Source organism: Podarcis gaigeae (assembly GCF_964106915.1).
Source record: "Podarcis gaigeae genome assembly, chromosome: 3".
Lineage (NCBI taxonomy): Eukaryota > Metazoa > Chordata > Lepidosauria > Squamata > Lacertidae > Podarcis > Podarcis gaigeae.
In genome coordinates this window covers 60,546,598-60,563,552 of record NC_139680.1, presented here as the reverse complement: position 1 = coordinate 60,563,552, position 16,955 = coordinate 60,546,598, and the positions used below count along the sequence as shown (strand labels likewise).

At 39.9% G+C, this 16,955-nt stretch overlaps 1 protein-coding gene and 1 long non-coding RNA gene across 5 annotated transcripts in view; one reads left to right on the top strand and one right to left on the bottom strand.

Annotated features, from left to right (window-relative positions):
* The first annotated feature begins 441 nt into the window (after positions 1-441).
* Positions 442-15,967, top strand: LOC310841140. Its single transcript, XR_014562374.1, has 5 exons — positions 442-5,746; positions 7,123-7,895; positions 10,175-10,764; positions 11,605-12,856; positions 13,100-15,967. It is a non-coding gene; the product is annotated as an uncharacterized lncRNA (long non-coding RNA).
* Positions 8,142-16,955, bottom strand: part of PDE7B (phosphodiesterase 7B) — a 157,059-nt gene continuing 148,245 nt past the window's right edge. For all 4 annotated transcript variants that reach the window (XM_083731683.1, XM_083731684.1, XM_083731681.1 and 1 more), the window contains 3 exons: positions 13,310-13,406; positions 11,187-11,267; positions 8,142-9,308 (listed from right to left, as the gene is read on the bottom strand). In XM_083731683.1, coding sequence (XP_083587809.1) covers positions 9,091-9,308; positions 11,187-11,267; positions 13,310-13,406 — 396 coding nt within the window. In that variant the 3' untranslated portion in view covers positions 8,142-9,090. The remainder of the gene's footprint in view (positions 9,309-11,186; positions 11,268-13,309; positions 13,407-16,955) is intronic.

Genomic DNA, 16,955 nt, shown 5'->3' with positions numbered 1-16,955 from the left:
GCCGGAAAGCCAAACAGGAAGTATGTGACTGTTGCCATGAAAACGAAGGGGCAGTCCATTCTCCTTATTGAGCACAGGATGTGAGCTCAGTGTGTGTCATATGACCTGTACAGGATGTACATGGGTGGAGTTTGAGTTTCTCTCTGTTTGTTGAAGAGAGCAGACATCTTTTACTGTATAACTGCTAAAGACAGGAATAAAAGCATGTAGTTACATTTCTGTCTGTGTCTGATTCCCCTCCCTGGGGATATGCAGGGAGCAGGGAGGAGGAGAAGCAGTTGGTGTGTTTTTCTCACAGCCTGAGGAAAATCGCCGGAACGGACCTCGTATGTTTTTCCTGCCGGGAGTCGCCGGAGGGAGGTCAAAGGAATTCAGCCGGTGCCTGAACAGATAGGCACATACCTCTGATCGGGCTAGAATTCCAACAATACCTTGGTTTTGTTTTTAGTCTGTTGATATTCATGATATAAAGTTTCTAGGTCTTTCTAGTTTCTAAAAGAACTTGAGCGTAGAAGGCTAGTTTCTCAAAAGCTCCAGTTGCCTGGTGATAAACAGGATTCCTGCATATCCAGAGGTAAATTCCCCTCTCTGTGGGCTCATTACCACATATTTCTCTACTATTGTGCTATGCTACTTGTTCTGTTAGCAGTCCCCCGCACCCCCAGAATGGCATCCCCATTCTGTTGGTGTCTTTAGAAGATTACAGCTGCACCAGCACTTGGAACTAGACCAGCTAGCTGACCAGCTATTTCTTAATGTTGTAGTATGTGGACTGTAGTGACCGTGGTATTTCTTGTGTGAGTTCTTTGCTCAGTGTGCTTGCTGCTGTTCTCCCCTTCTCCCTGTGGTCTGTTAATATTTATCAGTGGAGTGAAACCTCTACAAGTGCTCAGTCCTCATGATGCATGGTTGTTCTTTGTCTTCTGGTGCTTGTGCGTCTCCTGATATTGTATGGGAGCTCTAACTCTTGGCAGTTGTGTTTTGCAGTTCTCTCTTACATTTCATACGGTCTTCTTTTCAAAACCAAAAAATCAATGCATTGCATGGCATAGAGTTACCATTGCCTGGCACAGAATTAGTAATCACCTCTGTAGCCTGGATTTCTTGGATCTCCTGGATCCTGAGATGCAAATGGGACTTGAGGTTCCTTTATCTGGAGCATATTTTAGGGCTTATTTTTTTATAAAGCAGAAGTGCCATCTGGTGATACACTGCTAATCATAAGAAATTTGGTGCAATAACATACCTCCCATAATCCAGTAATCTGCCCTCAAGTCATTTTTAGTATCTTTAATACATTTTATCTGATAAAACTTTTTGCTTCATCGAAGGAGTTTTGCATCTTTTAAAATACTGATCTTTTTTTCTACAGCATTTTACCATGCATTAAGCATTATTTCATGTTAAATAAGTAGAAGGGGGAAACTCAGCTATAGAAAATATCATGCGAATAGAGACAGCACTTTGGTTGTGGTTTATTATTTTTAATTTGCTTATCTTTCAATTGATGAATGAGCATTGGCTTATATTTCATACTAGGGTTAATATAGATTGAATAAATTCTCTGTACTTGGTGTTGACTAACTTTTATATTTATGGATATTTGATAAAAAACACTGCACAGAACTCTGACACTTGGAAAATTATGGAGTGCAGTATGTTCTCAACTGCTGGAAAAGCCCGAAAATGGGATCAAAATTTCTAGCATATTAACTCATAATGCAGATTGGCATAGGCAGCCCAAGTAACAAATGGCATGAAATTGAATGTTGGGCTATAGGAGTCATGTTACCCTTTCCCACCCTCATCAGTTTTTGATTTAGTAATGGAGAATTTCTACTAGCAGTCAGAAATACATGGTTTGTTTCCTTGACTCACAAATATAAAAGTTATTAGGATACTTCTGTGATCAAGAAGGGCTTCAAGAGATCCTGATTGGGGGGGGGGGGGGAATCCTGATTAAAGAAAAGTGAGAAAATAGGGGATGTTTTGACATCTAAAAGTTGAAGTGCTTTCTGAGAACTTTTTACTAATTGTATGACGTGTTCTAAGAGGGCAAAACCACACGGATTGCTGTGATAAGAAGTATTACCCACTCCTGAACCAATTCTGAACTGTAGGGGGATTTTCAGAAATAGTCTAGAGTGTTCAGCAGGCTTGTAGAATTCAGCCTGTATTTATAAACAGCATCTGAAAGTGGCAAAAATTCTTGTGAAGATGCAAGCACAAAGCAAATGCTTGACTAAATTGGCTATAATGTGAGATATGCACATATGCAAACATCATTCTTCTGTATTTTTTTTATTAACAGTTATCTTTTGACATGAATACTTACAGCAGTATGTTAAAGATACAGTTTAGTTCTTGGCATCACTGCATAGCAGTCACAATTTCACACAAGGCCTTGTTCAGACCTAACACTAAACCACAGTTTGTCTGTTTAACTTAACTGTAGTTTGTACATCCAAACCCTCCCCAGCCACCTAACTATGGCTTATATACAACCAGGATATTAGAATATGAAATCATGGTTTGAAGCTGGTTCATGAGCCTCTGCTTGCTTGAACTATGTTCGTCATTGCAGCCAAACTTGCTATCCTGGGTTAATCCCTTTTGTTCCAGCCTTGTATCCCAGCCACCCACATGGGTAAGACTTGTTAGGAAATGCTCATGCAGCCAAGTGAATCTCACTGGCAGTTTTCCAGCTCTTTCCTTCGTTCCTCCTCTGCCTAGCATTAGGGTTCCCCACACCCATGCCATGACAAGCTCTTCCTTTCCAGCCTGCCAACCTAGCTCCACTTTGCAATGAGAATATGTCATTTTTGTACTAGCATGTATCCAAGAGCACATGTTGAAAGCATTCCTTTGTTCTTAGTATCTTACCCCAATTTTAAAGACAAATGCAGCTTCACAAAAATCCTATCTATAGCAAGTACATGAAGCTGACCTTTGTTCTTCCCCATTTATGTGCTTTTGGCAGTTCTGCTTCTGGGAAACACTCATGACCCTTCAGTACTTAGCTCTCTGAAGTCCCCCTTTGGTCAGTATCATGCTATCACCATGGACTCAGGCAGTCCAAGGATGATTGCTCACTCAGAGTAATCATACTAGTACCAAGGTTTGAAGATTGTAAACAACGTGTGATAGCAATTATTGGGGAGAGTGTCTTTTTTTTAAAAAAATAATTACGTAAACACTCTGTGTTACTTTGTATTCCCTTGGAAAGATGGTGTTGTTTATGTGTGTCAGCTACATTAGCAATATCTCAGCTCTGCTGCTGCAGACTAGTAGTAGCTGTTGTTACAGAAGCAAAGGACAAGAAAGAGAGAAGGATTTTTGTTGACACATGAAGAAAAGTACAAAAGGGAACTCTAGAATATGAACTGCATTGAGGCGATACATAGCCAGCTGTCCAAAGAAATGTCCTTGAAAGGGATCAGTTGTTGCATTCTTCAGTTCTGTGCAAAGATGAACACTCTTAAAAGCTTTTTAAAATTATCACTACTCACAATAAGCACTCTGGGGTAGAACCATGCACTATGCTGTTCTACTATAAACTAGCCTCACTCCTAGATACAGATGCCACCCTTGGCTACTGGGCAGTCAGCAGCATTGGTGGCCAAGACAGGCTGCTCCATTGCTGGCTAGGCAGATCATCTCTTCTGCTCCTGGAATTTCTGGAGATGCATCTTCGGTGGCAAAGCTTCAGTAAGTGCCATTATCATGGTAGCCATGTACAAACATCAAGAGGACAAAGAGGCTGATGGTGACTGTACCAGAAACAACTGCTATATCAGCCTGAATGTGCTGTCAGATGCCTCAGAGGAACTGTGCAATGGGACCAAGAGGGCTGATGAATTGCCTGTGTATTTCCTACAGTCTTTTGAGGACTGGTTCACCACATTCCTTAGGTTCCAAGATAGGAACAGAAGAAGAGCAACCACCATCCAGAGCTCCCAACTACAGGTAAGAAACTTGACATAATGCAGACCTTGGCCCCATAGATAGGTCTGTCAGAAGTTGGAGTCAGGAATTGATTTTTACAAAGTTGGGAGCAGACTTCAAATATGTTCAGGTATGAAACAGAGGTTGGTGGTTTGGGGTATGTTCATGTCTGTGGAAAGAGTCCATCTTACACTGCTTATGGTTGAGAAGTTTGGTGTTTCATTCACAGCTATGAGGGTCTCTGGAGGCAGAAATTGGGCAAGAGTCTTTTGTGTTTACTGGGTGATTGGTAAAGCTGGGTGGGTAGTTCTTTCAGAGCTGGTGTCGGATGATTGAGTATCCACTGGAGTAGTATATGCATCCCTTCCATTATCAGTCATATTTTGGGGTGGCTAACAAATTTCAAAGAAATGGCCATGGAACTGCAGGGAGATGTCTTGCAGCAAGAAATTATTTTATTCAGGAGGGTTGAGAAGGAAGGATTTAGAGATGTGTAGGGCATTCTGAAGAACTGGGGAAGAGAGGAAAAGTTTGTGGCTTGTGTTTGGCATGAGGTGTAACAAGTATGTTCCTGCCCCATTTTTGTAGCTAGGTAGTAGTAAGAGAACCAGTAATGTGAAGGCCATGCTATTCCTTGGCCACTGCAGAGGCAGCAGAGTGGGCAACAAACCAGCATTACACAAAACAATCCATTGTATCAATTGTGAACAAAATGCATGGCTTGGTAAACAAACTGGTTTTAACGAACTGTGGCTTGGTGTTATGCTCAAACACAATCTATTGCTTCCTTTCAGCTTAATGCATATTCATATACAATCATAGTAGCTAAAGTTTGGTCCTACATTTGGTTTTGTTAGGACCATGTGATACTATTTGGCATAGCTTTATGTAAAAAGATGTGTTTTATACTCAAGTCTAACTTCTATTTGCATGTAAAATTTATGTACCTAAATATATATATGATTGAGTATTACCAATGTTATGCTCATCATCTGTTAGCAGGAGAGGAATGGAGCAAATTTTCAGTGATCTCCAAACTAAAAAATCTTCTTTGGAGGATCCCCACAGCCCTTCAGAACAGATTTAGGGAAGCATAGGTAGGTAGCAGGAGGGAGGGGAATAATTGGAAATTGCCTAAATCTCTGTTTTGCTGACATGCCTTCCATCAGTTCAGTGGAGAGACAGCAGTGGATGCCATCCGCTGTGCTGAAATATTTGCCACAATACAAAAGCAAGAGTTTCTTTTTGCAGTATGGTTCCCACAGAAATAAATGCTGTTGAGGATGTCTTATGCCCATATCTAGTTAAAGAACTCAGACCGACCCATGAATAGACTGCTTGGTACATGACCTATCAGAATAAAATTGTCCGTGATAGCCATTCTTCCATTCAAAAATGAAAGAAGATAATGCCCAGAGAAATCTCGTTTTTCAGACTTGGGGAGAACATCAACATACTCTAGAATTTTTGTTTATTTGTCACTTCCAGGTAAATGTGCTTAGGAATTGCAGCCTTTATTTAAAGTGTGTTTCACTGAAATCAGTGAGACTTCTCACAAGTATATGAATATCGTTTTGGAATATTTGAGTAAATTTCACCTAGGGTTTTAAAGTGCACTGGTATCACAATGTGGCCCACTTGCACACCTAAATTGAAAAAGAAAGGAATCTGATAAGAATTGTAGAAAAATGTCAAAGTGGAGTTAAATATTGAAACATTCAGTAATTTATCCTTTCCAGCAATCTGTTCATCCCTCCTTTATGGTTGACTTCAATCTTCAGAAAGACAGAGAGATATTACGGTAGGTAATTAAGGTTAAAATAATAATCTATGGAATCCTAATTAGCTTTTTCTTATCCTGATATGTGAGGGGACGCAGGTGGCGCTGTGGGTTAAAGCCTCAGCGCCTAGGACTTGCCGATCGAAAGGTCGGCGGTTCGAATCCCTGCGGCGGGGTGCGCTCCCGCTGCTCGGTCCCAGCGCCTGCCAACCTAGCAGTTCGAAAGCACCTCCGGGTGCAAGTAGATAAATAGGGACCGCTTTCTAGCGGGAAGGTAAACGGCGTTTCCGTGTGCAGCTCTGGCTCGCCAGAGCAGCGATGTCACGCTGGCCACGTGACCCGGAAGTGTCTCCAGACAGCGCTGGCCCCTGGCCTCTTGAGTGAGATGGGCGCACAACCCCAGAGTCTGTCAAGACTGGCCCGTACGGGCAGGGGTACCTTTACCTTTTACCTTTATCCTGATATGTGGAAGAAAATCTTGAACAGTCTTTGCTATAGTTTTGACAAGTTAATGTTGCTATTACTATTTATATAAAGCTCCTTTCTTCACAGAGTGAAATGTGGCTTCAAAGTCCATTTTCACACTAATCTAAAGAGATCACACTAGTATTTTATTTTTTCAACCTAAGCTTTCCTTTCTGCCTTGGGACTTATTAAGGTTTACATTCCTTTGGCTTGGAGACTCTGTGGCTCTTGTGTATTTCTTAGTTCTGGTTTTTGGCAAATCACTGATATTTCACTTCTTAATGCTTGCTTTTAGTATCTGTTTTTTAAACTAATGGAAGTAGCACTTCAAGACATTCATTCACACAACCAGGTTTCTCCTACAGTAGGTTGTAATTTATCATGTGCTGGTGGCACAGATAGAGCTCCCTTATTAAAGGAACAGTGCACTCATCTGTGTCAGGGAAGCTGAGACAGAAAAAACTATGGCTATATGGAGTTGCTATAGGCCTCATTAAGGGAATGAAAGTGCGGGTGTTTCCTAAGCACAGATGTACCATATCTCATCCAGAGAACTCTGAGTTTAATCAAAATGTAATGCTGTTGTGTAGCTGTATGTCATAGAGTTCTTGAGCACTGTTCTTCAGTGAATTTCTTGCAGTATATTGCAACTAAAATGTGTGCCTGAAGCTCTGTTTGCTCAGTACACTTTCTTCCACGTTGTACAAAGGGAGAAAAAGCTTTATATTTCAATCTCTGAGCAGAAGTAAGCTCTTGATTTGACTTGCAAACAAAATGTTCTTTTGCATTGTTGTGAGTTTGCTTTTCTGCTGTGTTCCAATTCAGGCAACACCTAAGATTTCATGGTAGTTGACCTGTTCCTTATTTTGATGATGAATGTTTTGAAATCAAAGGATAGTTAAACTTTATGATGATTCACATTTCCATTGCAGGATGCAAACGGAAGAATGGGCTGACGTGTAATTGTATGTACTCACTTGCCTTTTGAAATTAATCTGTCATAGAAACTCCCTCATAATTGTATAACAGTTTGGTTATCATGGAAATTAAGGAGTACTTATGTAATAAGCAATTTTATGGCAAATCTGGAAGTAGATCACACCTAATAGTCACATAACTTATATGTGACTAGTGTAAAAAAATAATGGATTGGATGATTTTCAAGATGATTTTTCTTTAAATTGTTAAACACATCACACTCTCAAACAAGTCTAGGAAATATTGTATTTTTCTCTGAATTTCAGCAGCCAAAATAAGATGTAACTATCATGAAATGTGCTTGGTGAAGCACTAGTAGATAAGCAAAACCATTAATGGTTCTACTTGTATATAGGAGAAAGTGAGTCCAGAAAATTTCCCCCCTATATATTCAGTAATCAGTTACTGTACTCCATATTTCTGCTAATTTTGGCATGCAAAACTGAGTTCATGAGATTCAAAATGAGCTGTTTGTGATTGTTGTAGGTAGAGTACTTCCCATTATATGATAAAAAGAATGAGCTTATGTCTGACAGGAAATATGACTTTCAACAAATTTTTGGTGGGGTGTGCCTCTCCCATTGATTGTGGATACATCTCAGCACATTCAATTACTGCAAAATTTCAACAAGATCCATGACTACGATGAAGCCCTTGCTGATTTTCCCTAAGTGTTTATTCTCCAAGCTTCATTGGGTTGCAGTTTGCCACCATGTTCCTAAATAAGGTAAAATTTTGTGAAAAATATGGACAGATCATTTGAAAATACGAGGAGGGTAGGGATTGGCAACAACCGAACTGAGTGCAGCTTAACTAGAGCAGTGTGGCTTAACACTACGGAGCCGCAGGTGTATCAAGCATTCAAATAAATTGCCCTTCTAATCTAACCCTTGGGCAACTGAAAACAGGCCGGACTAAAATGAGATGACTTTTGATAGCCATCAGAAAGTAATGGATGCTAGAGGTTAAGGCCTTTATCTGCAAACAAAAGTGTATTAATAGTCTAACATCTTTACAAATGCTTCCAATACTAAAACTAAAAGTATTTTGTTCACAGTGCCATTGTTTATATAGGTAGCTTTCCCATAATACTTTGTTATTTCGGTATGGGATCAGTAGCGCCTTATATGTACAGGAGACACACATGTGCGGATATAAACAGGTCACAGATACAGTCATCAAAAGAGACATCTGGAAACATTTAAACTGTACAACTCTTCCCTTTTGGATTTGATAGGAAATACTGTTCTTGCAGTGAGAAGAATGCCAGTCTTTTACTTAAAGTGGCATAAAATGGTTAACAAAATGGGGCACCACCATGAAAAAGCTTTGTGTACACAGAATAACCTTACATCAAGGTTCTTAGATTCCTTGTCCAGTGCACCAAATACAAAAATTAAAAAGGCTTTAATTGTTTAAAATGAGACGCTTTTCTCTTGCATGGCCAGATGTCCTTCTGACGGTGCTGGTGGTGGGTTTTAATGTGCAGCCCAGCTGCCAGACTGAAGACTGTACATTGCTCTAAGCCGTCATTCACAAACACACGTCACAGCATGACCCAAAGTGAATGCAATAGATAACCAAGAATGCATTGGTCTTGCCTGTATCCTCTAATCCTCTTATTAGTTGGTACCTGCCTACTGCCCCAGCTTCAGCACTACTGAAAAGCTTCTCATTCAAGCAGTTTGTGATCAGAAGTGATGAATGGCTTCAGATAGTAAGATGAGGAAGTGGGATTTGGCTGAACTTTAGGGCCAAACCCCGAAGTGGTGTAGGTTTAGTTGAGGAGGACATCTGTCGCTTTGGCTTTCCTCCCTGATTTCTTCGCTTCCTGCATTGTTGACCATGGCCCAACAGACCCCTTAGGGTTTTGTTCACTGTTGTGAAAGGTAGTAGCACTGCAGCAGAGTGCTAAGCCAGCACTATGGGGCTTCTCCTTCATTTAAAGTCTGTTCTTCATTTTCAGTCATTGGGACTGTGTGGTCAGTGCTCCTGCTGCTGCTGTATTGCTTATGAAGCAGACTTCTCCACTTGGTCTTGTTCCTCCTCAGATGGTTCAGCATGTTTTCAGATAAGGGTGTGTTCCCAGTAAAGTTGGCCCATTCTTCAAAGAGTGGCTCTACAATGTAGGTCATGAAGCCTGAGGGAAAACACGAGGCAGAGCATATCAGCAGCTAAGTCAGCTAGGCCTTCCCGCTAGTACAAAGCTTGAAATAAAACCTGTTGACCATGTTTTCTTCAGCAGTGATGGGGGGTGGGGCAGGGGGAAGATGGCAACATTGGAGCCTCATGTAGCTTCAGGCCTTCAATTTATTTAAATTTAATGTAAATTTATGTTAATTAAGCTGGCAACACCACCAGTTGCTTCTACGTCAACTCCTTTCTTCTGTTTTCAGCAATGGAAATTGTCTAATAAAAAAGGGCAATGGTATACCACTTGAACTGTGCGGATTTGCCCCATGCAGAAGCTTGAATTAGTTGTCTAATCCAATTTTAAGTTTAAATTGTATTAAATTTGCATTTGTTTAATTCCTGCAGAGACATTGACCTAGCTCATCTATTGGTGCCCCCTGTCCTGAGAGCTTATTTACTAGTTCAGGAAGTCTTAGGGCTACTTTGCACAATCCAGAAAAGGATATTACAATTGTATATTTTCATGGTGACCACTGTTGTAATGTGAACAGGAACTGGAACTGAGAACTCCTGATAAACATCTGTTCAATGTCTGAAACAGTAATTAGAGTTGGGCCATAAATTGTTGCGAACACATTTCATGTGATGCTGCTACTATTATAAAAATATCAGACATTTATCTTTTTGAATTTGATCTCTGGGTACATTCATATTTAATTACTCAAAGAAGACAGACACCAAAACAATTTAATCTGTCTTTGATTTTAATCGTTGCTGGTCCAACTTTTGAATACCACAAAGCTCAGAGAAAAGTAGAAGCATTTCTTTGAGCAAAACATTTAAAGGTTATAACTATCTTTTTTTATTTGGCAGGCACAGGACCAAAAGACAGAGGATTTATTTTTAACTGGAAAACAACCATTGAGTTATTCAACTAACGAGCCTTGTCCTTCAATTCTGTCCTAGACTTAAGAGGACTTTGTAAATAGTCTATCCAGGTTTGGGGGAGAATGGAAGTTTTTTGTATCTTAGTGACTTGAATCATTTGAAAGAGGTGAAGGAAAGTAAATCCTCCAATTGCTTATTCAAAATGTGCAAAACGGGTGCATCCCACCTCTCAACTTCACAGGCGCATGTGCTTTGATGTGTACAAAGGGGGAAAGGGGAAGATGTGGAGGATTCCTGAAAAACCACAAACAACTTGGTCCTGCACGAATACAGGATTTCAGATTTTGTTTCCTTGTTAAGTATTCAATTGAGGCTGTGTTTCACCTAGAGGTACTTCATGCAGCACCCTTTTTTACTGGGTTGGTGGTCATGAATTCTGTTTCTTTTAATTATAGCTAGTAATGGAACCAATGTCTGTCCCATTACACATAGATTTTTCTCCTCAGAACGCTGAAAGTGATTTGGAAACAGGAACACTGAGCATGGTGTCTACATTATATCTACTTTTCTGTCTGGCAAGGAGGCTTCAGGTGGTGGCGGGACTATTCTGTTTCTTCAAAATTTTGCAAAATGGGTTTTGACATAGCAACAGGACATGGGGAAAGAGCTTTTACCACCACATGCAGCTCTCCATCTGCTGTCTGTTTCCAGCTTTAAAAATGTCTCCTTCCCCAACCCTCGCATTTCACTTGTCTGACAAAGCATCAGTGAAAGATGCGAGTGAAAGATTCCATACGGCTGATCTGCCCTGTATGTACTTTTCAGTTACAAAAAAGTATATACTTTTTGTATATACTTTTTTGTTGCAGCTTAAATTGGTCTCCTGGATTGTTTGCAAAACTAATTTGACTTTGGGTAACTTTTACATAAATAATCTATTTGTACTTCACCATTTGGTTTATGATCAGGCTAATGATGGAAGGCATTGCATACTCACCAATTTGTATACTAGGTATTGTGTCTTTCTGTTGATTACAAAGAGGGCTTACTTCCAAGTCAAATTTCTTCTCCAGGTCACCTACCAGAAAGAAGGAACAACTTTTGAAGGCTTATCTGGGTGGTTGCGGTTCTTTTGTGTCTGTGTGATATACAGGACACAGATTAACAAGAGTTTAGAAACATCTATTAATATACTAACCACGTTTGAGGCTGTAAATGTGCGTGCAAACAAACAAAAAGCTTTGTCATTGTCTAGTACTCTTGCACTGCTGTCTAAAAGACACATTGTAAATAGCCATTACAAAGCCATGCGTCCTAACAGTGCTATCCTAAAAATGTCTACCAGAAGCCCTGCTGGATCAGAGCAAAGGCCCATTAGTCCAGTGACTTATTCTTACAATATTTCTACAAACCAGGTACCTATGGGAAGCCTGCAAGCAGGTAATGAACACATCAGCACTCTCCCCATGTCTGCTGCTCCTCAGCAAACCTGTATGATATTGGAAGGTAGGATGCAGCCATCATTGCTAGTAGCCACTGGTCGCCTTATTTTCCATAATTTTATCTCTAAACCTAGTGTTCATTATTATATTTTGTTGTTAATTCTACAGTTCTAAATTCTAAATATACAGGAAGAATACTTCCTCCTGCAACTATGTGTTGCAGGAGGAAGTATTTCTTTTTCCTCTGTCCCAAATCTCCCACCATTCAGCTTCATTTGATGAAAATGGTTTCTAGTATTTTTAGAACTTCTCTCTATCCACGTTCTCCACATGATGCATAATTTTATACATCTCTAGCATATCCCCCCTTCTGCACACTAAAAAGTTCCAAATATACCTTTCTTCATAGGGAAGTTGCTCCATCCCCTTTATCATTTTGGTTGCCCCTTTCTGAACATTTTTCAAGCCCTTTCCACCTTTATAAGATCCTTTTTGAGATGGTATGTTGTGTAGTTTTGATTGTACCAAGTACAATCACACCATAGATAGGTATGACAGTCTGATATATGTAAGGTTTCTAATATCTTCCTTGATTCTGCTTGCTATCCTCTTGGCTTTTATGGGATACTCAGAAGGAAGTCCCATTGAGTTCCATGGGATGTACTCCCTGGTGTTACTTAATCCTGGTTTGTGTCATTCAGAGTTACTGTGCTGAAGATTCTTAGACTCTTGATTTTCATAGATTAATGATTTTAAAATTTAATTTAAAACAACAACACATTTAATAGAGATTTTGTAATGACTTGTAACTTACCAAATTGTAATTTTGTATGACATGTTTGCAATGCCCTTTTGGAACAATTAGGACTATGTGAAGCTCAATGAATAAAAGATAACATGAAACCGTGTGATCTACTGGCATCTCCCTTGGTGTGCCTGACAAGTGCATTCTAATCATTAGCAACTCTAAAGACATGCACAATGCTCAAGATGATACCTCACTTTGGAGGCAAGTAGAGATTTGTCCAGAACAGAAAAGTTTCTGAGTGAGTTGGGTTCATGTTGTCCTCAGATGTTATCATACCATATAATGTGACCAGGTACTAGTAGGCAAAAGCTTGTCTGAAAACCCTTCTGCAGGTGGTTTGTCACTTGTAAGGACTGCATTTTAAGAATGATACATGCTTGCAGGCAAACTCAGACATTGTTGCCCAATATCTGGTAGGTAAAGGTAAAGGGATTCCTGACCATTAGGTCCAGTCATGGCCGACTCTGGGGTTGTGGCGCTCATCTCACTTTACTGGCCAGCTTCCGGGTCATGTGGCCAGCATGACTAAGCCACTTCTGGCAAACCAGAGCAGCGCACGAAAACGCCGTTTGCCTTCCCGCTGGAGTGGTACCTATTTATCTACTTGCACTTTGACGTGCTTTTGAACTGCTAGGTTGGCAGGTTGGCAATATCTGGTAGTCCAGCTAATTAAACAGCCTTAGTTCTATTAACTTACTTCTTCCCTTTAATCCTAGCCACTTATTCAAGGAGGCCTGTCAGCATATTTTTGTGGGAGGTTTAAAGTGAGCATTGGGCACTGTGGGATAAGTAAATGCCATTTCCCATTAACAAAACCGGATTGAGTGACTGGAAACACAAACACAAAGTGAAATGTATGAGCCTGCTGACCTTGCCTGTAGAATTCCTCACAAACCCGTTCACTCCACTGTTTGCTCATCTCCCAGAGCCGGCAAGGATTGCAGATGTCTGCACACTTTAGCGCAATCTGGAAATAAGGACAAGAAGGTATGAATGACGCAGTAAAAGACACTGCACTCCATACACTCAAAACACATGTGTAGTATAGGCCTAATGTCTGTTGTGCCAAGAACACCACTGTTGTTTATGGGCACCAGGATTGCTCAGTCCAGTATTAAAAGTTTAATTCAGCACATTTTTGGGGAGTTACTAGATTTTTCATGAATAAGAATAAAATTGAAAGGGAAGAAACTTCAAATGAAATAAACACACACCTTCAAAAGTACCATCTAAAAGCAAGTGTCCCCCACTCCTAATAACCCACAGAATACTTGGGTCAAAATAATAATAATAAATAATAATAATAGTGACGGTATAAAACAAAGTCAATTCTAGCCAATAGGCTAACATATAGAGTTCTGTTTTGCATAAAGCAAATACATTGTCTTAAATGTTAATTAACCGTTTTTATGGAAGGATCATTCTGGATCCAGGTTTGTCCATGGGAACCTTGGTACCTGAAAATTTCCAGAATGCTTCTGCAAAACCATATGTTTTTATTCTGCCATATATGATACATTGACTTTGGTATTGCCATTGTCATGATTTTCTGCTAGGCTCTAGAGATTCGTTACCCTGAGTTTCCTCCATTTGTCAGCTTAGTTTTCCCACTTTGTAACATAACTTGGCTCCTATTCAGATATAGGTCAGATAACACACCCTTTAATTTCAGGTGCATAATAATTTTTAGCTGGTTCTGGATTTAGATTTGTAAATTGTTGCATGATATGCTATGTACATCAGGTGTTTCCAAACTACCCTGAATGTTCCATGAGCTTCATTCAGGAGGCCCACAGCAGGTCTGTGAATCCAATCTTTTGAAAACTTTGACCAAAAATAGAACATAAACTACTTGATATGTTCTAGCATAACTTCAGCTTTTTAAAGTTACTGATACCTTGGTAGTCCTTATATTAGCATTGCAACTTAATCATAATAAACATCAGTTCAGTAATCATTTCATTAGCTCTTTCAATTAATTAGTCTAAATCCTGAATTAAACCTCATAAGATATTAATCACAAAATTGATCAGTTGAGTGAACAGCAAGAGCATTCATACCCAAACACTTAATTCTTGATACACTATTCATTAAGCAACCAGAAAGTGCATTACTCAGTTTAATCAATTTGCTCACTTCCAAATTTTACCCCCACAAGTTGTTCATCAACACCAGAATTTCCCTTCTGAGGTAGAATGCTTTAGCCTATATCCTTTTGACAAAATCAGGAAGACACTGTAGGGGAAGAATGCTTGAGTACCGTGCTGCGATCCTAGTGACTTATTTCATTGGGTGAGGGTATATATCAGAACAGCTGTTTTAAGTTGTGTGACTTGTTCTTTTTATGATTGCTAGGTGGCTTTATTCTCATTTCCCTCATCCCAAATACTGCTTCTGATCACACATGAAATATCTCAGCCCCTGTGAGGAGGAGTTCATTTTGTTGTCTCCTTTTATCTTTCATGCAAATATGGCTATGCCATGAACATGTGAAATACTATTTTGGTCAAAGAACATTAAGTACAAGGTGTGAGAGACTAGAGGCAAGATAGACAGGTAAGCCTGTAATTATGCTTCGGAAGCAGCAGCATCTGCTTCGTGATTTGTTCCTCTGACTCCTCCACAGTAGCAGCTATGTTAAGCAGTCTGCAGGCGGGCTTTCCATTTGAAATGGAATAATGATCTAAGCTTTTTAAAAAAACTAAAAGCTATGAAGTAGGAGGCATCTTCTACTGTCATTTCTTTTGTTAAGCAATCAGCGCAAGTTATATTTCAGGTTAATAACCATAATAGTGGGACCTTAGTCTGAAGATCCTATTACCTACTGCATTACAGCTAGAACAACCAATTTGAGTCTTTCTGAGCCTAAATTAGATTTGGCTTTGTCACTGCCCTCTGAAGAACAGCCAAGCGAGACGTGATAGGTAGAATGTAGCAGATTAGAAATATTTAGGGATGGCTTGGCATTCACTTCTAACAAAGTTAGGGGAAATGATTCTTGATACTTGGCAAAAAGAAGGGTTACCAGCTTCTTTTCTGGCAGGGCGCTCCTTTCATAAGATGCCTGATTAGCAGAAATTGCAGAGTGAAATGCTTCCTAGTTGGAGATACATTGATTGTCAAAGCTTCACCTGCTGAATTGTGCATGGCAGTCTGCTTAGATGTTCCATGCAGCACATTAGTAGTAGTATGCTGATAAGATAAATAATAAGGCTAACTAGGTGCAGGACTGTACTGTATCATTTTCATACTTAACCGGACACCAGCCAGTGATGCATAGGAATATGCAGCATAATTCATTATAACTGAAGTTCACTGTTGTTTAAATGGCTTTAGGATACATCTCTCTGGAATAACTTTCAGTGCACACTTGAGTAAGAAAAAGTGTTAAATACATCTTTTCTGAGGAGCTACATCAGGTAAGTGGAGAGGAATAGCAGCACACTTTAACTGCTATATAGTAGCATCTAGCATCTCTGCTGCTATAATGGTATAAATATTCAATAAAATGCAATCCAGAACCTCTTCTCTAATGGAAACAAAATGCATTAAGGGTGAGGCTTTATTTTGATAGAACAAGGGACTTGTATATTTTTGCTGAACTCTTTAGAAGTGGGGAATATCCTCCCACCGAAAAGAAGTAGTTTAATTGCAGCTTTTTCTACTCAGACATCTTCTGCAAAATCCATTTAAGATTTTCATGTGATGCCATTTATTTTTGCTGGTATTTCTCTATAAAGGGAAGATATTTAGAGCAGAGCTCTCTCTGTAACAGAGGCTGACGTACCTTCAGCCCCAAAGTTTACATGCTGCATTAAATGTTCCCATAATATATGCAGCCAGATCCTAGTTTAAAGCAACAGAAAATGGTTAGAATTTGGCTGGCATGCTGACATGTTTCCAGTCATCCCATGACCCTGCACATGAGAATTATTATGTTCCCATCAGCAGGACCACTAATTTTTGAGAAGCCTGGTTCCTGAAATTTGGTACTTGTTTGTGTTCAAGTGCTGAGAGAATCTCTTTGGAAAGCAAACTATGAATGCCGAAGTTTATGCTGTATGAATCTCAGAGAGGAAAAGTAATAGAAAATCCAACAGAGAAAAAATATAGGTGAAAAGCCCCCCACTGTGACTCTTGTAGGCAGCTTAGCAGATTGGAGAGAACCAAGGCATTCAAGTACTCTCCCACCCCACCCCAGTAACCAACATTGTTTATGATGCTCATTGCTAGAATAGTTAAACCTCAGCCATGTGTAACCAGAACCAGCATCACTTCTCATCAGCCCCTTTATCTTCTACAGTGGTACTTCAGGTTAAGAACTTAATTTGTTCTGGAGGTCCGTTCTTAACCTGAAACTGTTCTTAACCTGAGATACCACTTTAGCTAATGGGGCCTCCCGCTGCGCCGCAACCATGCAATTTCTGTTCTCATCCTGAAGCAAAGTTCTTAACCCGAGGTACTACTTCCAGGTTAGCAGAGTCTGTAACCTGAAGCGTCTATAACCCGAGGTACC